A 24,613-nucleotide genomic window follows, 5' to 3' on the forward strand; every position below is an offset into this window, starting at 1 on the left:
AGTGGACCATCTTCTGGGGCCACACGTGCAGGGAGGCTGGGGGCAGAGGAACAGAGGGATGCTGGTGGCTTCTGCTGCTCCGTCGTCCTGCTGTGAGGACCTGTGACGGTGACCAGTTTCTGTCCTGGTCTCAGCCCCGTGGCGGCTGCTGAACGCTGCCGCGAGAGGGCATGGAAGCATTCGCCTGGTCTGAAGCCTGGCAGTGCTTGTGGGGAGCAGAGCAGAGTCCGGAAAGAGGACTATGAGTAAGTGGTTTGTGCCATTAGGCTGGGAGGCGGCACCCCGATGGGGAAACTGTGCTTTCGTAAAGTTTATTGTCCCTGAGATCAGCCAGCCTGAGCCTCTTTAGTCTTGACACTGTCAAGTTTGGGGCCGGATGCTTTGTTGTGGGGCCTGTTCTGTGCACTGTAGGATGTCTAGCAGCAATGCTGGCTTCTACCCACTGGATGCCACTGGAACCCAAAAATGTCTCCAGATGTCAGCCAAATGTCCCCGAGGGGTGGGGCCTCCCTGGTTCACGGATCTTGCCAATGCCCGTATTTCACAGAGAGGGGCAGTGATTCGAGGATGGGCACAAAGTCAGTCAGAGGCCTGAGGGCTGACTCCCAGCCCCGGGCTCCCTCCCTGCTCCACTCACTGGTCAGCCTGCCTGCGGCCCCTGGGGGCCTTGGTCTCAAGGACCAGTTCACGGCTGGCGTGGTGGTGGTGTGGCGGCTCTCCAGCAGCAGTGGAAAGAGGCCCCAGGGCGGGAAGTGCGCCGTGGGTTCTGTCCTCCGAAATTCCTCCTCTTCCAGGTCCTCGTCCCAGTCCCCTTTCCAGGCCAAGCCCTCCCGTCTGCGCAGTGGCCCCGGTAGGTGCCCCCTCTCCCATTCCTGCCTCCCCCTTTGGAATTAAAATCCTCTTATGAAAATAACTTTTTTCTAAATTCTAAGAAAAGAGTGAGATTGGGGAGGAAGTGCAGCTTGGATTAGCTCCACTTCCTTTAAGTAGTATTTAGGAAGCTACAAGTTAGGTCAAGGCAGCTCGAGGCAGATATTGGAATTCAATTAAAGCCAACGAGTGGGGCCTGTGACCCCCATTTCCAAGGTAATTGCTTCTCCGGCTCTGAGTGAATGCAGCCGTTGGCCTGTCATTAAGCAGGAGGCTGTCTCATCGCCGCGCCTGACAGAGCCTCACAAGGCAGGAATTACGGACAGCTGAGGCCTGCTCGCGCCGGGGAGCCAGGCCTGACTGCACTCTGGGAAGAAGGGGCGGCTCTGCTCCCTGGGAGGAGTGGGGCGAGGGGGCTGGCTGCTGAGAGCTGACTGGGGAAGGTGGGGTGGAGGTGGGGGGTGGGGGTTGCACCGCAGGGCCGGGGTTCTGGCCCCAGCGGTAAAGCGCGGTGCAGGGACGGGCCCAGGAGGCTCTCAGTAGGAACTGGTGGCTTCTCCCCTCACCCCATGGTGTTGTTGGATTTGCCCGTCCAGAAGGAGAAGTAGCCTGGCCTCCTGGCCCGGGAACTAGGATGGCTTTGGGCAAGGCCGTCCAGAGTTCCTCCAGGCCTCAGTTTCTCCAGTTATGACCAGACAGAGGAGGGCTGGGTAAGTGTCCTAGAGTGTGCCTGCTTCAGTTGGGTGTTTCTGGCTGTCTTGGCCATGGGGTTGAAGGACTCTGAGGTCATGTCTTGGTTCCATAGTGCAGTGTATCTGGTGTGGGCACCTGTCCTGGCTTATTTATCACACGAAGTAGAGTATTTCTAGGGTCTCCTGGGGTGGAAGACTCGGAACTGCCATCAGGCTGGTGTGAAGGGAGCGGGGGACAAAGGGACAGATGGGGGGAGCCCAGGCTTGCCGGCCCAGCACACCCCCTCTCTGGGGAACTCAGGTATTCCCCATGGGCCCAACGATCTGTTACTGTCGACCCCATACTGTGCTAGGCCCTGTGTCTTGGATCCACATTATAATGACAGAGGTCCTCAAAGAGTCAAGGTCCCTATGCATGGGGGCGGGGCGCAGGTAGGCTTGTCCCTGGAGCAGCATCTAGTGGAAGGCATCCCTAGGCCGATTATAGACCCTGTGAGCTGACCTAGCAACTATTTCCAGAATCCTCCTTTTCCATCGCTCTGTGCTGGCCCAAGGTCGTTGAACCTGACGGGCGGCATGGCCTTTACCCCATCCGCCCACTGACAGTTTGGTCTGTATTCCCTTGGAGATTCATTAGCGGAAGATGTGTTCTAAAGTGTTGATTTGATGGGGCGGGGCTGGGGGATGAGGGGGAGGAAGAGGGCGATCATAGCTAGTCACAGACACTCGGTATTCTGAAGCCCTTCCTGAGGGTTTTGCATTCACTCCAGGATGTAGATGGGCAGGATTCACTTGACTGAGTTTTCCAGGAGGAAGAAGGTAGCGAAGGGCATGCTTCAGAATGCATCAGTTTCTTTTCAGGCCGGTGGCGTGGAGGGGAGAGGGCGTGCTGGCTCTCAGTCCGGGCTGTGCTTGCCTCCCCGAGCCAGTCCCCATCTCCAAAATAGGATAGCAGGCATTGCTGGGAGCTCTCAAAGCTATCTCAGCACGGAAGCGTGGTCCAGTGCGGAGCTGTGGGGGGGCCCCCAGCCATACAAGGTAGCAGGAACAGGGAAGGCCCAGGGATGCTCCCCCCGATCCTGGGGAGGCCGTAAGTGTCCATTTTATGCAACCAGACCTCTGGGTTTCCTCTGGTGGGTATCTTAAGTGGGTTTTGGAAATGCTTAGACAACTTCACTGAGTTTAACCCAAATCATGAACCTGAGAAGTGAAGCATTAAATCAGCCAGCAAAGGCATTAAAGCATGATGTGCATAATCCAATTACCCATACGCGGGGAGGAAGCTCTTCCCCGTCAGCCTCTCCTGTAAGCGGCCCTATCTTCTGAGCCCAGGGCATTGGCACTTGACACACATGAAGACAGGCACACACTTAGGGCCCGTGGGCCGCCTGCTTCGACATGCTTGTGTTCTGGCATGAAATATCACAGGAGGGACGAGTCCTCCAGAGCAGGCTTGGTTCCAGGCACTTAGCGGGTCTTTGGGGGTTGGTGGTGGATGGGGGGTGCTGGTGACTTCCTCTCCCATCCCGGTATTGGAAGTAGTAGCAACTGGAAACAGGCTACAGCGAAGTGGTGAGCTCCATCCCTTCTTGGATGGCGGACTCGATTCCATGTCTCCCCGCTTGTCACCCACCCCCACCACCACCACACGGCCTTGTATTACAGCACAAAGTCTTTCTCTGAGGTCAGGGCGGGCCACAGGAGATTGAAGTGCAGCCTGAGGCCAGCCGGCCGCGCCCTGCCTGCCTGCAGAGGGACTGGGTCGGTGACCCGGAACAGCAAGGCAGGTGCATCGTTGCCAGCCAGCAACCCCTGCCCCGCTGGGGAGAAACTTTTGTTTCACTCTCTTTTTTGCAACCAAGACTGTGATGAGCAGAACCCACCCCACCCACGCCCAGTAAGCTCTAGCATCTGCCCTCGCCCCAAGAGATAAGCCTTGGAGGCCAGGGCTTCCATCCTTGCTTCCTGAAGCCGGCAGGGCCACTCCCGACTCTGCCTTCAAACTGGGCAAAGGACAACCTCAGGGGACTTTCTGGCTGCACAGGGGGTGCTTTTGTACTTGAAGATGAGAAGTATAGGGAAATTTCCTTTCCTCTGTTGCAAAGAGGACACTGATGTCCAACGCACTATGGCAGGAAATCACCCTCCCAGGCTTGGATGCGCAGTAGCTTTGAAAAGCCTCTGTTCTCCGAACAGCCACCACAGCCTTTGTTCCAGATTTCTGATGCTTGCTCACGGGTTCACATTTCCAGGAAGCAGGACACGCTCCACGGAAGCTCCTTGTCCCCATGAACTGTTCTAGCTGTATTTCAGTGGGCCTCGAAGAGGAGGCGCGGATCTAGGAGGTGGATGGCCCTTTTCAGACAGAGTCACCGTGCGGACTGACTTTCCAGCCTCTCCATGTCTGCCTTTTGCAACATGATCACTTACTTACCCAGCAAGTGCACACTGAGCAAACAAACCAGGCACCATTAGAGGTGCTGGGATGGATAGAGCAAGGTCCCGTCTTCCTGAAACTCACAGGTCGGCAAGCATCCCATAGAGATGAAGGAAATGGTTATAGCTGTGATCCATTCATAGCTTTTGCTAACGTGAACTGAGCATTTGCTCTGCCTTGATGTGTAGTATCACGTGTGTGGTCCTTGCACAGGGAGAAGACAGAGGCCCAGAGAGGTCCACTGACTCCTCTAAGGTCTCAGGGCTGATAAAGGGTAGAGCTGCACATCTGCCTTAGCCTGTCTGGCCCCAGTGTCAGAAGGGAAACCTCTGTGCTGACCAGACTGGTGGGGAGGGCTCCTGGAGGAGGAGGCATTTCAAACTGGGCAGAGAGCCGAAAAGGTTGGGTAAAGAGGACAGAGCTTACCCGGAAAGGTAAGAATTGGGGTATTTGGACTTACTCAGCTGCGTCTCTCCCTGGGCAGGAATCTGCAGTCAGCTCTTTCTCTAGCAACAGAATTGTTCATGGAGGGAGCCGGCCTTGAACCCACGCAGCTGCTTCCCAGAAGCCCTTCTCCTCTCCTCCCCTCGCCTCTCCTCCCTCCCCCTGCAGCGATCTCACTGGCTGTGCCCTGTGAAAAAGTAGATTAAATCCCCACTCCTTGCTTTCTGGGATTTTACTAAATAGTTAACACTGGCAGAATTAAACGGCCTGCCAGCAACCGGTCTAAAACCGCAGGGCTGCTGGCGGACATTTGAAGGCCGCCCGTGTAGGTGCAGTTGGATGGTTGGCCCGCACCGAGGAGTGATGGGTAGCCGTTGGAAAGGACGTGTTGGTTGGTACAGAACAGTCTTCAACTAAAACCCAGTTGTGTAGTAGCAGCAGTTGTGGTGAGGTTGGCAAGAGCCTATTGATTTAGGAACACATTTACAATATGTAGATTTTCATAAAGGAAAATTCTAGAGAGAGGAACAGTGGAATCTTCTAGAGCGTGGGATTGAAGAGTAATTTTTTTAAGAACAACTTTTTAATCCATACTTATTTTACGTGTCTTCTGACTGCATATGTTTTTTTTTCTTGTAATAAGACCTAACACTTACAATTTATTTGAAAAGAAAGAATAGGGGAGCTCTGCTCTAAGCTCCTGTGTCCCAGGAAGAGCCAGACTGCAGGCTGGGTTGGGTGGGGTTTCTGCATGGGGCCCCCTGCCGGGGTTTTGTTCCGGATCAGGGACCCGTGCCCACCAGTAATTTCCCTGAATCATCCAACAGTAGATGTTTCAGCTCTGAGTAATGGCCACTGGTCCCAGCCTTTGACCCAGAGCTGATAAGAAAGCACCCCCCCCTTTTGAGGGGGGCAGGAGTGTGGTGGTAGCTGGGGTTCCCCCATTGACTTCCAGATGAGCCAGATTTGCAGTTTGCTGTGTCGTGGTTGTGGGAGAGCAGGGCCCTTCACCCCGATGGCAAACACTTCCTGCCTCTGAGAGCCTCACCTCCCACCAGACTGTAGACTTTCCCCCTGTGTTCCCCCTGTGTTGTCTGCCAGCCTGGCCCAAAAGCCAAGTTTACATCATCAGGCAAGCTTGTCATCCCTACCAAGCTCTTCGGACTTGAGGAGTCATGGGGGGGTGGGGGGGACTCTTCTTAGGGACACTCGTTGGATAAGATCGATGGTTGACAGATCTGAGTCCAGGTCTCACCTACTAGTGGTTGGGCCTGGCTAATTACTGGCCACCCATTCCAGCCCCCTAAGTGTCAGTTTGCCATCTGTAAAATGGGCACAAACCCTCCTTTGCCACCCTGGCCAGAAGGGTCAGAGAGAATATTTGGAAAGTGCCACGCGTTCATTCGGGCTTTCAGTAAATGTCAGTCCCCTTCTCTTGTGTTCCTGGAGAAGATGTCAGCATACCTAAGGCCTTGGCCACTCCTCAGGGGTATTTGGCGGGGGTGTAGCCCGCCCCACAATTCCTGTGATTCTTGGCACAAAGTTAGGAATGGTAAGATAAAGGCTATTTTGTAATGGCTGCTGGGGAGAGGACCTGGCTGTCCGGAGGGTGTCGGGTATGGCGGGGAAAGAGAACACTCTGGGGCTAATCTGGGTAGGGGTCCCTTGTAAGCTGTTGTTGTGAGATCACTTAATGAGTCAGCTGCCTGAGGTCACACAGCTAGGAAGCACCATAGCCAGGATTGGAATGCTGGTCCATCTAGTTCCAAACTCTACTCCTGTTACTCTGGTCTCTGCTCTGTTCTCCGCTCTGAGGTCCAGCGACGTCAGCTCTCATTCCACTGGCCCCAAGGTCCTCTTGATCTCAGGAGTTTTCTTCTGTGGCCTGGCCCTGGCTCAGCCAGCCAGCCTGGAGTTCCTGAGAATTAGGGAGGCTTCCCAGGATATGGGCTCAGGGTGGGAACCACCGGCTGTGAATGTCTGAAGGCATGCAAGCATGAACAAGTGTGACTGCTGGCTTAAAAACGGGCCCCCCTCAACCGAGGGGGAGCCCCGATGATTCTTTGGTCCTGACATGCATGCTTTATTTATCTGGGGCTTGGAAATGGACACTGAGGAATTGTGTCCCAAAACGGGGGTGGGGGGATAGATGGAGAGTTTGGAGACAAAAGTCTGGTGCCTAAACTGCCGTCGGTTAACAGGCTTCCTTCAGCCAGACAGCATGTGGAATGAGCTGGGCGGGTAAGGGTTTTGGAGGGCATCCCCCCCGCCTTCCAGCGGCCTCCCCGGCCATCCCTGCTCAGCTGTGCTCACCACCCACTTCATTGCAGCAACAGCAGCTCCAGGCCCAGCACCTCTCCCACGCTACGCATGGCCCCCCGGTCCAGTTGCCTCCCCACCCGTCAGGCCTTCAGCCTCCAGGGATCCCCCCGGTGACAGGGAGCAGCTCGGGGCTGCTGGCGCTTGGCGCCCTGGGCAGCCAGGCCCACCTGACGGTGAAGGACGAGAAGAACCACCATGAGCTGGACCACAGAGGTGCGGCCCAGAGCTGGGGCAGAGGGCAGGGCTGGGCTGGGGGTGGGGGTCCTGTAGGTAGGTCCCACTGCGAGGGGACACAGCAGGTATTGTCACCCTGGGGCCAGGAGTGAGAGAGTTAGCAAAAGATGGGGGGCCGTCTGTCAGATTTCTGGTACACAGAAGCCAGAGCCCCACCCTCTGTGACTACCCCTCCTTCCCTGCTGTGAACCTGGACTTCTCTGGCCTAGAATGCCTCTCGTGCAGCCTCCATCATTCCATCTATACGCTGCCCATCTTTAAAGGGCCCATTCCTTTAAGATGCCTTCTAGTCTGTGCTGGCAGCTTTTTTCCAGGAGAGTTAAAGAGCTGGGGTCCCAAGAAGGAGCCCTTGGTTGCTGTCCTCTTCTAGCCTGCCCCTACAGAGTGTTTTGTCCTCACCCAAGAGCATCAGTCCTTCAAGAACAGGGGCCACATTCCAGGCTTTTAACTTAGCATATGTGTCTCAGCAACGCAGGTGCCTTGGAAAAGGTACACAGTTGGCACTCGAAGTAAAGACTTACAAGTCGACTGTCTTTAAGCAGAGATCGTGATTGCTGGGGAAGGAACAGTCATGGCTCCCTGGCAGGCCCTTTTCCAAAAGTTGTCCTGTCGTGTGGTCTGCCCTTAGACATTTTTTTCCCTGTTTTATTGAGATAGAATTGACCTGCAGAATTGTGCGAGTGGAAGGCGTGCACCAGAATTGTATTGGCCCTTGGCTGTTGCCCAGGGCATCCGGCCCAGGCCAGAGCACCAGGGCAGCAGCGGAGTATGGGAAACAGAGACGGAGTTGTGTGTCGCTGCAGAGGGCTGGCACACTAGGCAGAGGAGAGGGTATCCTTACAGCAGAGAGGAGAGTTAGGGAGCTTACGCTTGGCCACGCAGAATGACAGAAGCTTCTCTGCAAAGACACACAGTGTGGTGTTAGTTTAAAACGACAACAACAACAACAAAAACCAATCCCACATTTCCTTTATTTGTTTGTTTCTTTGAAACAATAACATGCTCAATACCCAGATCCTTTACAAACGGGTGGCTTTAAAAAGTGCTGACCAGGGATCTGGGTCCCCTTGTTGGCATGTCAGGGAGAGCCACGGCCCCTGCCCCACCCGGCACTGGTGGCCAGGGAGAGAGCATGGGGAATGGAGGCGGTTAACTTGCAAAGTGGGAAATGTCACCTAATGACCCTGCCTTGGCTGACCCACGGTGACTCAGAGAGCTAGGCCTGCTGCCCATTTTAAAACCCATCAACTAGCAAAGCATAAAAGCCAGCTGCATAAGACTGACCTTTTTTTTTTTTTTTTTTGTCTTTTTCTCTTGGGGGGCCTGACCCTCCTCCTGTCCGGGCCTTCCATCCCCAAAGAAAGAGAATCCAGTGCGGTAAGTGTCAGCCCTCTGGAGCCTATGGAGTGTGGGGTGCTGGGGGGGAGAAGGGGTACCATGTGGGATCCTGGGGTTGTGGGGAGGTCTTGCAGGCTTTCCACCCATCATTTGGCCAACGAGTAGCTTTAAGTGAGCTCTAACCCTCTTTTTTATGAGTGGTGATTAACCAGAGAGGTCAGCTGGCCTGTTCGTGGAGTCCCCGGGCCCCCACAAGCAGCCTGGGGGTTTGGTGTCCCAGGCGGGGTTGCTTCCCTCATCCCAAGTTGGCTGCCCCTGTCTGATCCTATATCCTCCTCCCTTCCTCCCAATGCCTGAGGTTTCTCCGTGTTCTGGGCTTAAACTCGGTTTAAGAAAGTGCTAGCGAGCGAGCATCAGGGCCAGGCATTCTGCGCGTCTGCCAGCTCTGAGATTTGTCGTAAATCTTCCTGATCACACTGAGGCTCAGAGGTTCTGTTTCAAGTGAATAAGCCTTCTGAATAAGCGCAGTGGAGTCTGGATAAAAAAAAAATCCTCCAGCGATTAGCAAAGCTATTTTATTCCTCATCGCTGTCCTTGTATCTGGGGCCATCTAATCTGCAAGGATGGCTTTGGTTATTACCTCGTGTTAAGTAGGACTTGGAAGGTCAGGCAGTTAACTAACCATCTAGACGGCAGCTTCCTCGGGCAGCTCCCTCCCGACCCCCTTCCCTCCTCCTGGCCCTCCACCAGACTGACTTTTTAAACCTCCCAGTTAGCAATGGTGCTCTCGTCCCCTCTCGACTTGCCAACGTGCTCAGAAATCCGGGTGCACGTTGGGGCCCAGCAACAGCTAGGGTATATCCGAAAGGGAAAACCAAAGCTGAAAGTCCATTTTGATTGCTTGAGCGTTGATCCTCAGAAAGTGGCATTTTTGGAGAGTTGGGCTGGCCTAGATAGGAGTCAGGAGCTGGACTGGACCCCTCCAGGCCTGGGTCTGGTCCCAGCTTCATGGGACACCGGGTGACTCTCTCGGCCTCCCTGAGCTGCAGCTTCTTTGTCTGTGCCACGGGCATGTTCCTGTGCAGCCAAGCCTCTCTGCTTAGGAGACCCCCTCACAGCAGCGCCCAGCCTCCGGGAGGTGACCCGGTTAACACGACCTGCTGCCGAGTGACATGAGGGTTTGACGCCTGACGCCCTCTGTCTTCACGTCCTCCTCCCCATTGCTGTTTGCATTTGGCTTTGTGCCCCTGTCTGTGAAAGGTTTCTGCTCCAAGACTCCCCTGGGGAACCCCCCAAGAGCTGAGCTCCTCACTCCGCAGTGCTGGTCCACACCCGTGCTCGTCAGACTCCAAGAGAGGGGGCCCCCTCGAGCCCCCAGACTATCAGGAGCAGGGTTGCGGGGGGTGAGGAGTCAAGCTGCCATCCATCCTGGGGCGGTGGCGGCCTCGGCCCTGCAGCCTGCCACGAGCAGCCCTTTGCAAAAGCAGGTTGTCAACAGATGAGGCCCCTGCAGGAAGGACAGGGCTGCGGCCGAGCAGGAGGGGGACGGCTGGGCGGGCTGGAAGCTGTCCCGGAGGGGTTAGTCTGGAGTCCAATTAGAGGTAGCTTCATTCATATTTCCTTGCCTCGCCGAAGCAATAAAAAATACTTAGTTTTTTGGCCGCCTGCCAGCCAGAGGCGGGCTGGATCGATGCCGCTAAATGCTTGACATGACTCTCTCCAGTAGCGGCGAGGGTTTTCAGCCTGACTGCAGGAGAAGAAAGGGCTTGCTGTTCCCCGAACCACAGACCGGGTCGCAGGGAGAAAGCCGAGCAGCCGTGCGCCCCCTCTGCCCCGCTCCCCGCCTGCCAGCCCGCCCGCCTGGGAGCCTAGCTGCCCAGCGCGGGGTGGCCGGTGCCGTGGGAGGAAATGAAATGCCGCTGATTTCTGGGCCGGGCTCGCAGCAGCTAATTGAATTGCGGTGTGCTCGCCGCCGCTCCCGCCCGGCGCTGGGGAAGGCTGAGCTGCACTTCCATTAGGACCTCCATTTTTTCTTCAAGGCTTGATAACTCTGCCATTTTAATTTGCTTCAGGCAGAAACTTGGCAGGGAAGGGCTGCCCAGGAACCGGCTTAGGAAAGGAAATGAAGTTCTGCGGTTCCCACACCGTCCCTCCCCTCCAAACACCAGCGCTGGCCTCCAGGAGAGTGGGGGAGATGGGAGGTAGAGGCTCATTCCCTACCCGCACCCCCATGGCCCCCGGCCTTTCGCTGTCCTCCTCTGCCCACGTCTCTCTGGGTTTCTTGCATGGCCGTGTCCAGCACGTCCACACTGCTGGGGGAACGTGGCCAGACCGGCCTTGCCCAGCCCTGCAGTCCAGCTTGTGCGCCCCAGGAGAGCAGGGGCTGTGTCTGGCTCTTTCCTCCAGCCCTGACACCCAGCCTCAGGCCTGATCTAGGGTGGGTGCTTCGGAGAGGCAGGGGATGAGTAATGAGTGATGAAGGAAGGGGTAGTTTGGCTTCTTAGAAAGGAGTAGATCTCAGTGGCCCCCCTGGAGGGGCATCGATTCTGATACTGTCCTGGCCCGGGTCTGGAGGGCACAGGCCGCCTGGCAGGTACTGTGGCCAGTAGCTCCTCCCTCTGGGCTCCCCAGCCCGGTGCTGCCGGTCACACCATGTGGGCCGTTCCTGGCCCCCATCGGGGCCCCAAGCCAGCTGGACTCCATCCTCTATGGGATGCTCTCCACCTGCCTGTGCTGGTCCAGCTTGGTCTGCTGGCCCTGACCCGCTCTTCCCAGGCCTTGGATTCCTGTTGCTGGACTTGCTTGCTTTGGAGTTTGAAGGGGGATCTCATTAAGCCCTTCCAGGCCCTGCTCAGGTTTCCTTCATGTTGCCCCCCATGAGGGGCTTTGGGCGTGTCTCCCAACCTCTCAGGACACGATTCCATCTGCCCTTTCACCTTTCCCTGCCTTTCAGAGGGAAAGGCTTCACAAAGCTGGAATTCTTGTTTCTTTCTAACACTTTCTCTGAAGTGGCTCAAGGCCTGGCATGGGTGGGGGGGTAGAATGTTTACACAAAATGCCAAGTTGCCCCCCCATATGTAGAGAAGGCTTATTGGCAACCCGACATCCTCCCTCCCTGTCCGTCTCCCCATTCCAGTTGAGCTAGGCAGTGTTGGATGCGGTCCCCCCTGTGTCCACTGAGACGCATCTTTCAAGACTCAGTACAAATTTCTCTTGTCCCTTCTTTGAGCAAATACACGGGGCCGGACTAGGTGGGGAGTGAAGGAGGGGTAATCCAGCTCTCAGAATGGAAGACCCCCCCGCCCCCGCCAAAAAAAGAATGGAAGATTCCACAGGCTGGGAAGCAGAGAGCTCAGCGCAAGCCTATTTATGTAACAGCTGCGTCATGGCTACAAAAGAGAATGGTGCCCCCAGGGCTCCCCCCACCATGGAGACCCCGTCTGGAGAGCTGGGAAGGCTTCCCTGGCGAAGATCCCGTGGGGGGAGGATGAGAGGACACACACCACACCTCTGCTGATCTCGAGACCCCTGCGCCTAGCTGTGTCTCAGGGTGCACGAAACGTTCACACCGAATCTCCTCTTGGTTTCCAGAATAACTCCGTGTCGCCCTCAGAAAGCCTCCGGGCCAGTGAAAAGCACCGGGGCTCCGCGGACTACAGCATGGAAGCCAAGAAGCGGAAAGCCGAGGAGAAGGATAGTCTGAGCCGATACGTACGTCTAGTGGGCGCCACGAGGCCGGGGCTGGGGGCTGGGGCATGGGAACACCTGCAGGCCTGACTCATGGGTGAGTCAGAGGCATGGGGGGTGGTTGCTGGGTTGCCTGGTCGGGGGGGTCAGGATCATACACACACGCTGTGAGCACATGGGCCATGGCCAGGACAGGGAGAACTGAGGGGAGCTGTGGGTGTCCCCCCAACAGGCCAGGGTGCCCCATGCTGCCATGGTGGCCCTCCCACAATCCTGGTCTGCCCCAGGGGGCTGTCCCCGATGCCCCCATGCTTTGAGCCCACCGTGCGGTCACAGGATCTGCTGTGGGCGGGCTGTTAGGATGAGAACTGAGACCAGGGGGGATGGCCATGCTTTGCTGCTTGCGGCTCTGGGCGTGTCACCCGAGGGCCTCGGCTGCGCTTCTGGGAGACAAGGCAGGTCACCCCTCCCACAGAGAGTGGTGGAAGCGATGACATGAGGCTAGCACACTTCCTCGTCTGTGATGGTGGCCACAAAGCCACTGGAAGGAGCCAGGTGTAATGGGGCAGGTGTGGGTGAGGCTGCCAGTGGGCGTGGAGGGCAGTGATCCCTATGGGGGCCGGGGCTGGGCAAGCAGACCGCTGACGTCGGTGGGCCAGAGGGGAGAATGCGCGGACGGTGGGGTTTGGCCCCGGGTTCAGACTCCAGTGCTAGAAGCAGCAGGTGCTTCAGGCTCGGCATGGTTGGGAGTGGCCCCCCGACGGGCTTCTTTCTTGGTTGCAGGACAGTGACGGGGACAAGAGTGACGATCTGGTGGTGGATGTTTCCAATGAGGTGAGCACAGACAGGCCTGGGTTGCGGCGTGCTCTGCTTGGGGTGGTTCTAGGCGGCCCCGTCCCCTGGCTTGGAGCTGTGTGTCTCGGCTGCTGCTCCAGTGTGGCTGGCAGCCTGAGCAGGGCAGCGAGGCCTCTGGTGTTGGCGCCTTGGGCTGCTCAGGAGGAGGAGGACAGGGCTTGGCTTGCATGGTGGCCCGGGTTCCTAAGACGGGAGCCCAGGGGAGGGAGCGCAAGCATGCCTCAGAGGTCCCAGGCAAGGGCCGGCTTCTGTTCCCCGTGGTCCTCCAGGTCAGCTCTGTTTTTCCCTCCCATCCCCCAACCCCGGCATCTTGAGGGTAGAGGTCATGAGCCCCTTGGGACCTGCCTCAGCAGGGAAGGAGGACCTGGAGAGAGCTGCACGAGGCCGAGAGGCCCCACTGCCCAGATTTGAGTCCTGAGCTTGTGTCTGGTCCTGGGCTGGTCACCGTCCCCCACCCCCACCAGGCCCCAGTCTCCCCATCTGCGGGATAAAGGGGTGAGACCAGATCCCCACTTCAGGGGCTCTGGTCTCTCTCAGCCCAGCTCCCCTCCCCGGCAGCCACTGCGCTCCCGCGGCGTCCCTGGCACAGGGGCGACTCCTGGCTGATGTGGCTGTCAGTGCATCTCTGCGTCCCTTGTGCTTTTAGGACCCCGCGACGCCCCGGGTCAGCCCGGCGCACTCCCCTCCTGAAAATGGGCTGGACAAGGCCCGTGGCCTGAAAAAGGATGCCCCCACTAGCCCCGCCTCAGTAGCCTCCTCCAGCAGCACACCTTCCTCCAAGACCAAAGACCTTGGTCATGTATGTGGGGTCTGTCGCTGGTGCCACAGAAGCGGAGGGCTGGGGCAGGTTGGGGTGGAGGGAGAGGGTTCTGGGAAAGGGACAAGCTGGAGTGGTCATAATTGGAGGGGAGAGGGGTGGAGTATGAAGAACATGGATTGGGGTTTGGCCCCAGTTCAAACACTGGCTTTCCCACTGATTGGCTGGGCCCTGTGCTGCCAGTGAAATGTTCCCGAGCCTTGGTTACTGCATCTGTAAAATGGGAACAATTGCCACAGTCCTGGCCCAGTAAGGTTGGGCAAGAATTGAGGGGCTGTTGGGCAGAAGATTTAGAACTGGGGCCGGCACTGGGTAGTGTGGCCGGTTCCAGATGCCCGCCTCTTGAGAGAAAGGAATCTTGGTGTCTTCCCTGTTCAGAATGACAAGTCCTCCACCCCTGGGCTCAAGTCCAACACGCCTACTCCAAGGAACGATGCCCCGACTCCAGGCACCAGCACGACCCCAGGGCTCCGGTCGATGCCGGGCAAACCTCCAGGCATGGACCCGATAGGTATAATGGGTAGGCACGCTGGGGCTGGGGCGACTGCGCTGGAGGGTTGGGTCTGCCCGGGGCAGGGCTGGAGCTGCACAGCTAGGCCAGAGCTCTGAGCACTGTGTGGGAGTTGGGGCTCTCCCGGGACCTGCCTCCAGGGGGACTCCACAGTGAAGAGGACATGGACACCTGGTGGGTCAACACTGATGTCAAAGCTCACTGAGGCCACTGTTGGACTCGGCATGTGCAAGGCGCTTCAGATAGATCAGGACACCTGTAGTCTATTCCCAATCGTGTCCTTAGTTCTGTGACACTCTCAGCAACTCCCTTCTCTGGGCCTCCGTGTCCTGCTCTGTAAGAAGTGGGCACGTCTCTCGGCTTGAACCTTTCGGACTGCGAGGACCAGGATCCTAGTTAAATGGTTTCAGTCCAAGAGGACAGCCTGGAGCAGGCAGCTTTTGAGTGCAGGAAGGATTGCTGCGGGGCTGGGAGGCATCCTGGTGGCCCGAGCTTTGTCCTGGAAGGAGGGGTGGGCCCGCTCCCCCCTGGTGCCCCCCACCCCCGAGCTGACGCCTGCCTCCTTGCAGCCTCGGCCTTGCGCACGCCCATCTCCATTACCAGCTCCTACGCGGCCCCCTTTGCCATGATGAGCCACCACGAGATGAACGGCTCGCTCACCAGCCCGAGCGCCTACGCCAGCCTCCACAACATCCCACCACAGATGAGCGCGGCGGCTGCTGCCGCCGCCGCTGCCTATGGCCGATCGCCAATGGTGAGCTTTGGAGCTGTACGTAGACCTTTTGGCTCCTTTTGTTGGGGGGGAGGGGACTGGGAAAGGAGTGGGGAGTTGGTGGGGGTTGTCAGGCAGCTGCCTCTGGAGCAGAGTGTTTATTAGAAAAAGAAAGGAACATAAGCTTTGGGGTCAGCAGACCTACCCCCATCTGGCTTGTTAGTCGTCAAAAGACCTCCTGTAACTCAGGCTCGCCCCTCCCCCTGCCCAGGCCATCTTCTTCCATCCGGAAAGTGGGGCTGCTTTCTTTTTCTGGGCTCCATGGGGTTGGGAATCCCAAAAGGAGTCCCAGGACTTCCACATAGCCTGGGTTTGGTAAATGAGGCTGCTTGCTATACCAAGAATGGGTTTGGATTTGGATCGGCAGAGAGGGGTTCTTTCTCAGGAGATGGTTTCTCTCCTGGGTGGCTTCCTCTCCCTGTGACGGGTCCACCGGACGCCAGGGGAGAGAAGGAACTGGGGCCGGGTCAGCTCTGCCTGGTGGGACAGGGAGCACTGGGGGTGTAGGGCTCAAGGGTACTGGCTCACAGTTGGTGGGTCTGGACTGTCACCCTGTCCTCCCACTGTCCTGGGCAAGACATCTGGCCTGCTGGACCTGTTTTTCCTCTGAGACCATAGGCTGTTCTCTGACTTCTGGGTTTTGAAGAGGGAGCACTATGGGCAGGACGTAGGAAATGGTGAAGGAAGAGGCTGGGGGTAGGGACTGCGAGGCGGCCTCCCTCACTAAGGGCTGGCCTTATCTTGCCTTACAGGTTGGTTTTGACCCTCACCCTCCCATGCGGGCCACCGGCCTTCCCTCAAGCCTTGCCTCCATTCCTGGCGGGAAACCGTAAGTTCTGGCTGGCTTACTGCATGCTCGTTGGGGAAGGCACGCAAACCCCTACCCCTCTCCCTGGCCCTGGCCCTGGCCTTGGCCTTGGCCTTGGCCTTGAGAAGGTGTCTACCCGCTAGAGGTACGCAGAGACCAGATTGGAGCCGCAGGAAACGGCTGCCTGACCACACTCCTGATTGGCCCTGGGGCTCCTGCTGAGTGGGGAACTGAGAGGGGGCTGGGGAACACCTCCATTGATGGGGCCTCCCTAGCTAAATGATATGAGCACCCCGGCCTCAGGAGCTCCTCTGGATTTGAGCTGCAGGAAGCATCCCTAGCTAGCACCCACAGTGGCCTAAAACAGCAGGCAGCCTATACTGGCTTACCTCTGGCTCCGACATGCACTCCATGATTCATCCTGGGGGGCACACCTCTTTCCCTCCCTGTTAACCCCCGGGCTTGCAAAGGCAGAGGTGACCTTCAAGCCGAACCCTTTCCACAGGGATTTAAAGGTGGTAGGAAAGGGCATTCCGCGGCCCATGTGGGGCCAGTGACGAGATCTAGAGCCAAGGATCTGGGGGCAGGAGCTGAAGTCCAGGCTGGGTTGTTAAGCAGCCCCCTACCCTGTAGAGCCAGGCCAAGGAGGTTGGGCTGCCCAGGTTCCCTAAGATTTGGGGAGTAGGGTGCAGAGGTGGACCAGTCAGGGTGGTGCCATCTGACCTGGGTTGGACTCCTGGGAACTGAGAGGATTGGGGATGACGGAAGGGACGGGTTCTCCCTTTTAGGGCGTACTCTTTCCACGTGAGTGCTGACGGGCAGATGCAGCCCGTGCCCTTCCCCCACGACGCCTTGGCTGGTCCCGGCATCCCCCGCCACGCCCGGCAGATCAACACGCTGAGCCACGGGGAGGTGGTGTGTGCTGTGACCATCAGCAATCCCACGCGGCACGTCTACACGGGGGGCAAGGGCTGCGTGAAGATCTGGGACATCAGCCAGCCGGGCAGCAAGAGCCCGATCTCCCAGCTGGACTGCCTGGTGAGAGGCCCCAGGACCGCAGACACTTCCTCTGGCTGGCGGAGGGGCACCCTGGCTGGGCAGTGAACTGGCTGGTGGACCCTTGAGCCCTGGGTTTACCATCCTTAAGTGGAGATGATACTGAGCTTGCCAGGGTTGGTGAAGACGTGCACGAAAGATTGAAGGGTTGTGGGTGGGGGAGGGAACGGCCTCCGGAGGACACTCAGTGTTGCTGGGTGGGATTCTTCTGGTCCCTGGGAGGAGGGGTGGCCAGAGCTCAACGTTGCCCCTTCTCCCTCCAGAACAGGGACAACTACATCCGCTCGTGCAAGCTGCTCCCCGACGGGCGCACGCTCATTGTGGGTGGCGAGGCCAGCACGCTCACCATCTGGGACCTGGCCTCGCCCACGCCCCGCATCAAGGCCGAGCTGACGTCCTCAGCCCCTGCCTGCTACGCCTTGGCCATCAGCCCTGACGCCAAAGTCTGCTTCTCCTGCTGCAGCGATGGCAACATCGCCGTGTGGGACCTGCACAACCAGACCCTGGTCAGGTGCGGCTGCACCAGGGGGCCGGGGAGCTTCGTTCTTGGGAAGGTCACGCTGGTCCTAACAGCGTCCCGCCCGGGGTGCTTTGGCTGTGGGGTGGTCACATCAGAGTGGGCCGGCTGAGGGGGCAGCTGTGTGTCAGGTGCTCGGTGTGGGTGGGGGACTGAGGGCACCTCTGCAGAAGGCTCCGAGGAGAGGGGAGCGTAGAATCCAGAGCATTGGAGACGAGCAGAGGGAGGGAACTGAGGAAGGAGGGCGTCGGCCCCCCGGGCAGTTGGAGCAGTGTCACTTGGTGGTTGTTGTGGGGCCTCAGGAGTGGCGGCCCCATGCGAATCCTGCCGCCATTATGACCCCGTCCAGGGGGAGGAGACCCAGCTCTGCTGCAAGCTCACTGGAGGGCAGTGGGTGCACGGTCCACCCCCTTCTCAGCCTAAGTTTCCTCTTCTGCTCAGACACAGCTGGCATTGGCGGTCAGTGGGTCCGGAGGGCTCACTCCCTCTCCCTGCTTGGCCTCCGTAGGCAGTTCCAGGGTCACACAGATGGGGCCAGCTGCATAGACATCTCTCACGATGGCACCAAGCTGTGGACTGGAGGCCTGGACAACACCGTGCGCTCCTGGGACCTGCGTGAGGGCCGGCAGCTGCAGCAGCATGACTTCACCTCCCAGGTGTGCGCGCTCCTCCCCTCCCCCAGGACAGCGTGTGCCCTGTCACTTTCGGGGTCCCAGTGGCTGGGTCAGGGGACAAGGGAGCCCTCACAGGTGGTTATTGCAAATGGACCTGTGACCAACTTGAGCCACCTCGGAGGGCTTTCTGGAGGAGGCAGCAATAGAATAGAATGGAGAAGGAAGGCCCTGGACTTGGATGTACTTGACCCAGCTGCTGTGATTGGATTCTTAGCTCCTTTGTTGTTGAGCACTTTGGCCCCAGTTTTTTCTTCTCTCCTGGGATGGACACGGTAGTAGCTATATTGTATGTGGGTGAGCCTTGAAGTGGTCCCTCTAAAAGCCTTCACCATAGTCCGACTCGTAGAGGATGTTCTGTGGACATCGGGTAGCCTTATTTTCCGTTGTTTGTGTTACTCATTTAAATGTTTTAACCATATGTATTTAGTATTTTAGCATTTCTATTCACTTTTTTCCTTAAGGAAAGGCTAAAGTCCCAGGGACAGAGTAACTTTGAAAGTGAAACACCTGTGCCACCTCTGAGTTGGAATGCTGGCTCTACCACTTACTTTTTATTTTTTAATTTTTTTTAAAGATTTTATTTATTTATTTGATAGACAGAGATCACTAGCAGGCGGAGAGGCAGGCAGAGAGAGAGGAGGAAGCAGGCTCCCTGCTGGGCAGAGAGCCCGATGTGGGGCTCGATCCCAGGACCCTGGGACCCTGGGTCCGTGACCCAAGCCGAAAGCAGAGGCTTTAACCCACTGAGCCACCCAGGCGCCCCTACCACTTAACTTTTTAGAGTTAGCGACCTCTCTGAGCCCCTACGTCCTGGCCCCAGGCATTTCAGGGCTGAGGGAGAGGAGAGGGGCTTTGCCTTGCAGGTGGGGATGTGATGGGAAGGGGAGCAGTGGGCCCGGGGTCCCTGAGTGGGGCCTCTGAGGAGCCCCTGGGGCCCCAGGTGGAGTGTGGGGGGATAGAGGAGCTGAATCTGGTCTGCCGCCCCCTGCAGATCTTCTCACTGGGCTACTGCCCCACTGGGGAGTGGCTGGCTGTGGGCATGGAGAGCAGCAACGTGGAGGTCCTGCACCACACCAAGCCGGACAAGTACCAGCTGCACTTGCACGAGAGCTGCGTGCTGTCGCTGAAGTTTGCCTACTGCGGTGAGCCTCGAGGCCGGGAACCCCGGGCAGCCTGGCCTGCACTCTGCGCAGAGGGGGGCCCAAAGCTGAGAGCAGGGCAGAGCCTCTGCGCCAGCTACGTCCTGGAATCCAGCCTCCCGATCCCGACTGCTGTCATTCATGTTCAGCTTCCGTGGGCCCCCCTACCCCCCCCCATCCTTGTCCCTTGGATGCAGATATGGCCACAGGGTACCAGGCACTCATGGCAGCAGGCTAAGACTGCAGGCTGTGGTGGCTGACAGCCCCAGGTTGGAGCTCCTTCTCCCTGGTCTGGCTGCACAACCTCAGCTACCCCCATCCTCTCCGCCTGCCGGGCGTTCTTTCTCCGGAGCGGCCCGGGGCCCCCGTGCGACTTTGGGGAGCAGGAGCGCATTAGCACAGGCAGAGCCCTGCAGAGCCCGAGCACCGGCCCATCTCCGCCTGCAGCTGGCTGGGTCTCCATACCTCAGGGCTCTGCCATTTCTAGCACTTTCTGCCGCCTTCCAGTTGTAAAACTGAGAAGGGTCAGTCAGCTGGTGGCTTTACAAAGAATCTTTTGGGGAAGGGCAATGACTGTGATGAAGTGCAAATCCTACTGTTCTCCGTCCCAGCTGTGCCCACCGCCCCCACGCCTCCGCCCGGGACTGCAGAGAGTTCGTTCTGGGAGGGTCTGTGAGTCCATTACAGGTCTCACTTACGAAATGCCCCCCACCAGCTGAGAGTCCAGCTGTGGTCCTCACCACCTCTCCATGGCAGCCAGCCATGTCTGGGGTGGGTCTTGCTTTCCAAGGCAGCGAACCACGAGCTGACGTTCCCTTTGCCACCCGCCTGCAGGCAAGTGGTTCGTGAGCACTGGGAAAGACAATCTCCTCAATGCCTGGAGGACGCCGTACGGAGCCAGCATATTCCAGGTACCGCCCGGGGGCCCCCCGGCTCCTGCCCCAGGTCTCGGCCTCCCCCGGGGATGGGGATGGCCCCTTCCTGGGGGTCTGGGATGGGTCCCCTGGAGCCAAGTCCTGGGACACATCAGCGGGCCACGCACTGCTGCTCGTGGCCTCTGACCCATGGGCTGAGGTCTTTTAAGCAGGGATTCTACAGGATTTCTAGAACAGGGAGTTAAGTCATGTTCTTGGTTCTGGCCGGTGCACTGAGCACTCATGGGAGGTGCACTGGGCAGCTCTTTCCAGAGTAGTGTTACCTGATACTCAAGTTAAGTTTGTGTTTCGACACTTCAGTGTGAGGAGTGAGGTGAGGCAGGAGAGAATGGTCTGGAAAGAGATGGGAGAGCGGGGAGAGGCTTTTGGTGATTTTTCAAGATCTGGGTCCCGACATACAGCTCTCACTCACACACAGTCTTGACCACACACACGCACGTGTATGCGTACACACACAGTGGGCTCCCAGCCTACAAGACACTTTCGGGACCTGTGTTGGGACTGTATGGCATCCAGAGTGTCCCACGTGTAACCCTCAGAGTCTCCCTAGTCACACTGGACTTCTCGGGTCAGGCGTAGGTCCCCTTCCTAGCTCGGCCCGGTGGCTGCCCACACCCTGATCAGAAGTGCTCACTCCTGTCTGTAAACTCCGGGGAGAAGCTCGTGCTCCCATGCTCTTCTCCCATGCTCTTTCGGGCAACTCAACTCCAGGATCCCCCTGGACCCTGCTCATGAGCCTTTCCCGGTGGGAAAGCCAGAGGACAGTGCCTCTCCAGGTGGTGCTGGGTGTGCTCGGGGTTGGAGCTCCAGGGGCTGGCAGGTGGGATGTGACACACATAGCACAGAAGTCATGCTGAGTACTAGGAAAGTGAGTGTCTGCCTTTTTTTCTCCCCCCACCCTCCTGCCTGCCCTCGCCTTCCTCCTGCAGTCCAAGGAATCCTCATCTGTCTTGAGTTGTGACATTTCGGCGGATGACAAATATATTGTAACAGGCTCTGGTGACAAGAAGGCCACGGTTTATGAGGTCATCTACTAAACGAGGACTCTAACTGGGCTGTCAGACTCTGGGAGAGACCGACTCGGCGGTGACAGGGCGACCCCGCGAGGGGCCCCAAGGCTGGCAGAGGCTGGCGGCGGGCAGCCGAGTGGGCCAGGGCTGCGCTCCGGCAGGCCGAGAGGGCGCGCCCGCCACAGTCCGGACCCCTGGGCATGGACCCCTGTGTCTCGAGGACGCCGGTGGATATCTCTCCTCCTCCCCGTCCACAACCCTGGCAGATGCTACAAGTAGATCTCTTTGGAGGGTTGGGGCTCCAATCCCCCAACAGACGCCCTCGTGAATCTCCATCTTTCCTTCCCCTCTGTTTTGCTCTGTCCCCTGCCCCGGGTCGGGGATGCCGGAGTGGACCACGTGCTTGTGCTGGGGGAGGGGGGGAATCTCATTTTCCTGATTGTGCAGCGCACAATGTTTGTGAAAAATGTAAATAACAGACTCCTCTATCTCGGACTGGTCAGTGGGGGAGGAGGCTCCTTCCCACCGAAAACGCTAGCCGTGTACTTCGCCTGCTGTATTTGTAACCCACTCGTGGTGGTGGCTTTTTTTTTTTTTTTTTTTTTTTTTTCCCTAAAGGGACACCCCCACCTGGGAAGGGGAGGCCGGGAGGGGGAGCCAAATGGAGAGGGCGTGGAGGGGGCAGAGGAAGGGAGCTGCAGCCCGTGACCAGACTGACTAGGAAGTGGGGGTCCCTGGGACGAGCGCACCTCCCCGTGGACTTGGGAACAGCCTGAGTCCTGTCAGGACCCTGGCAAGGCTTGCTTGGTGGCCAGCTGGGCTGACGAAGGTCAGACTTCCTGTGGCCGCCTGCGCTTGCCTCCCTCTGTCTCAGGGGTCTGACTCTTGCTCTCTCTTTCCTTCTTGCCTCCCTCTCTCTCTCTCTCTCTTTGGTGCACACTCGGTTATGGTGAGGAGAGGTGGAGGCATAAAGGAACTCCATCTCTGGACCTTCTTGATCTTCGGACACAACCTTCAAAGGACAGAAAGAGGAAAGCATAGCAACTCAGCTCAGGGAGCTACCAGAGAAAAATAGCAAAACTGATGTGGGTGCTTTTTTTTTTTTTTTTAATTTGAATAAAAAGAGTTAGAATCGATGTCCTTTATAAAATGCCTTCTCCCCCACCTTTCCTGCTTCTGACCCCCTCTCTCCCTAGAGGGGAAAATCGTAATCAACCTTTAAGAGTTGGGAGTCCGAAGGGATACTCTCCCCCCCACCCCCTCCCCAACCCGGGCCCACCCCAGGGGGCACAGCAGGGCTGAAGGGACCCGGGGTTGGGTGAGGACACGGTCCTGGCACTGTGGTGATTTCTTGTAGCTTTCAGTCTTTCCTTGGAGCCCAAACAGTTTACAGGTAGAAAAATCGTCTCCTGTAGGTGCCACTCTTTGGTACCAAAATGTTCTGAGGTATTAGGATTTGGGTTGTTTTTTTTTTGTTTTTGTTTTTGTTTTTTCCTCCCTTCTTGGTCTTTTTTTTTTTTTTTTCTTTTAAGGAAAAGCTAAAGGCCGATGGGAGTCCTGGTGATGGGCTCTCCGTGGATGTAGCATATGGAAGATAATTTTGATACTGCATTTTTATGGATTATTTTATAATGTGTGATTCTGTCTGGTGAGAAGGAAGGAAGGGGCCCCAGTGGAAACTGCCGGTCTTCAGTGATCTTGCTCCAGGCGAGCAGCTCCCGTGACGTGACCCAGAGACCGTGGAGACTGGCTGGGCGCCCTGTACCTTTCGGAGGGTGGGGAGGGGCCGTCTGGAGAATTTCTCTCTCTCTCTCTGGGTCCCAGGTATGCCTCTGCCGTGTCTTGTTAAAGGCTCCAGCCACAAGGGAGGGTGAGGGTAGAAGAAAGTTGATTCCTGAAGAAAAAAAGAAAATGAAAAGTCATTGTAATGAGCTGTTTTTATATTTTTAAAAGTTGCTATTTAAAGGTTGGCTTGATTGTTGTGTCTTAATTGCCTCTACCTGTCCCTCCCACCTGTTTGTCAGACCTCCCCCCAAAAGAGAGGGGGTCCGCTGTCGTCTGCACACCCTGGATTCTGGGTGATTTCCCTTGTCATCCCTCAACAGAAGCTCTTCTCATCTCAAAGCACTTCCCCGCACTGCCCCCAAACCCTAAAAGTCTGATCTCGCGGGACAGTAAGGGGTGGGTGCTCTTCCCTGACTTCCCCAGGCCACCTTCCAGCAGGCCAGGGAACGGTGGGTGGGAGCCGGGATTTCCTCCGGGTGCCTGTTCAGGATCAAGTTCCCGGAAGGGAGGACTGCAGATTTCTACCAGAGTCTAACTAAACAGCCGTCCGTGCTAAACGTTTTGGCAAAAAATGACACTCCAAGAACTTCAGGTGTAAAGTGTGAACGTCTGGGCTCTGAAAGCCTTCACCATCTTAAGTTTCAAGTTAGATGTCACGCGGGGGACCTCAGTCTCTAGTTCACAAAGCTGCACGTGAAGGCTTTCAGAGGGGGTATTTTGCAGAAGGGGGAGCAGGGTAGGAAATGCAGGCCAGTGCCCGGAGGGAAGCAGGGTTAAGGCTGCTTCTGAGGCTCTGGGATTTCCTCCACCCAGTAGAGAAACCTGTCCTAAAGCTGGGGACTAACGTGGTTTCCAACTCCTTACTTGGTCAAAGTCCTTGTAAATCACAGGTGCGCACTGTCACTTTACACAAAAAGGGAGTAACATAACGTTTTTAAAAAGGGGTTACAGTTAGGATAAAGCACAGTCTTTATTAGCCTAGAAAGGACAGCGGGACTGCATGTGCAGGGCTTGTCCAGCTGGAGAGGCTTCTAGAGGAGAAGCTTCCAGCAGGTAGAGCAGGTCGGAGGAGGAATGCCGAGGCCAAATGTGGCCAACAGCTCTGTGTTGATCTCATGGACTTGAGTAGACCGGCACCCTGTGTTGACGCACCGAAGCAGAGGGCCAGATGGTGGGCTCTGGCCAGAAGATTCTAAGAGTCTGCATATGCCCAGGACCCGCCTGGGGATTGTCCACCAGTGCTAAGATAGGATTGGGCTTGCAGGCCTCCAGGAGAGGACAAACAGCGTACCTGTCTGAGACGGGGAAGCAGCCCGCGGAAGGCTGTTGTAACCTGATGTCTCGGGCGCTGTCCAGGGTGTAGAGCCGACCATGGACGTTCACAGTCGATGGTGGCGAGCTTATACAGCCCTGGGTTTGACTGTGTACGTGCTGCTGGCAACACCGCCCAGGCCCCAGCTGCAATCACCTTGCCTCCCACCTGTTGTCACGGCCACTGTCCCTTACACGGGCTCACCAAGCCTCCATGCAGATAGTCCCATCTCCTGCCTCTTCCTCGGCCTCTCACCCAGCACTCTGCTCCACTCTCCACCCAGCTTGTTAGAAACCTGGAACCCCAGTCCTGCGGCAGCTGACTCCACATTTTAACGGCTGCTCTGTGATCCCTCGGCCCCTGTACATTTGTCTAATAGTCCAGGGCGAGGGGCCTAC

At 57.4% G+C, this 24,613-nt stretch overlaps 1 protein-coding gene across 10 annotated transcripts in view; it reads left to right on the forward strand.

Annotated features, from left to right (window-relative positions):
• The window catches only part of TLE3 (TLE family member 3, transcriptional corepressor), a 46,907-nt gene extending 23,824 nt beyond the window's left edge, over positions 1-23,083 (forward strand). For 2 of the 10 annotated variants that reach the window (XM_044231933.1, XM_044231937.1), the window contains exons 7-20: positions 6,774-6,978; positions 8,360-8,376; positions 11,929-12,048; positions 12,808-12,858; positions 13,526-13,678; positions 14,075-14,216; positions 14,777-14,976; positions 15,732-15,808; positions 16,576-16,825; positions 17,107-17,354; positions 17,869-18,016; positions 19,026-19,176; positions 20,008-20,084; positions 21,038-23,083. In XM_044231933.1, the coding sequence (XP_044087868.1) occupies positions 6,774-6,978; positions 8,360-8,376; positions 11,929-12,048; positions 12,808-12,858; positions 13,526-13,678; positions 14,075-14,216; positions 14,777-14,976; positions 15,732-15,808; positions 16,576-16,825; positions 17,107-17,354; positions 17,869-18,016; positions 19,026-19,176; positions 20,008-20,084; positions 21,038-21,145 (1,947 nt within the window). In that variant the 3' untranslated portion in view covers positions 21,146-23,083. The remainder of the gene's footprint in view (positions 1-6,773; positions 6,979-8,359; positions 8,377-11,928; positions 12,049-12,807; positions 12,859-13,525; positions 13,679-14,074; positions 14,217-14,776; positions 14,977-15,731; positions 15,809-16,575; positions 16,826-17,106; positions 17,355-17,868; positions 18,017-19,025; positions 19,177-20,007; positions 20,085-21,037) is intronic. The other 8 variants (XM_044231935.1, XM_044231939.1, XM_044231934.1 and 5 more) reach the window with 5 other exon arrangements.
• The last annotated feature ends 1,530 nt before the right edge of the window (positions 23,084-24,613 follow it).

The sequence above is a fragment of the Neovison vison genome, chromosome 13 (assembly GCF_020171115.1).
Source record: "Neovison vison isolate M4711 chromosome 13, ASM_NN_V1, whole genome shotgun sequence".
Lineage (NCBI taxonomy): Eukaryota > Metazoa > Chordata > Mammalia > Carnivora > Mustelidae > Neogale > Neogale vison.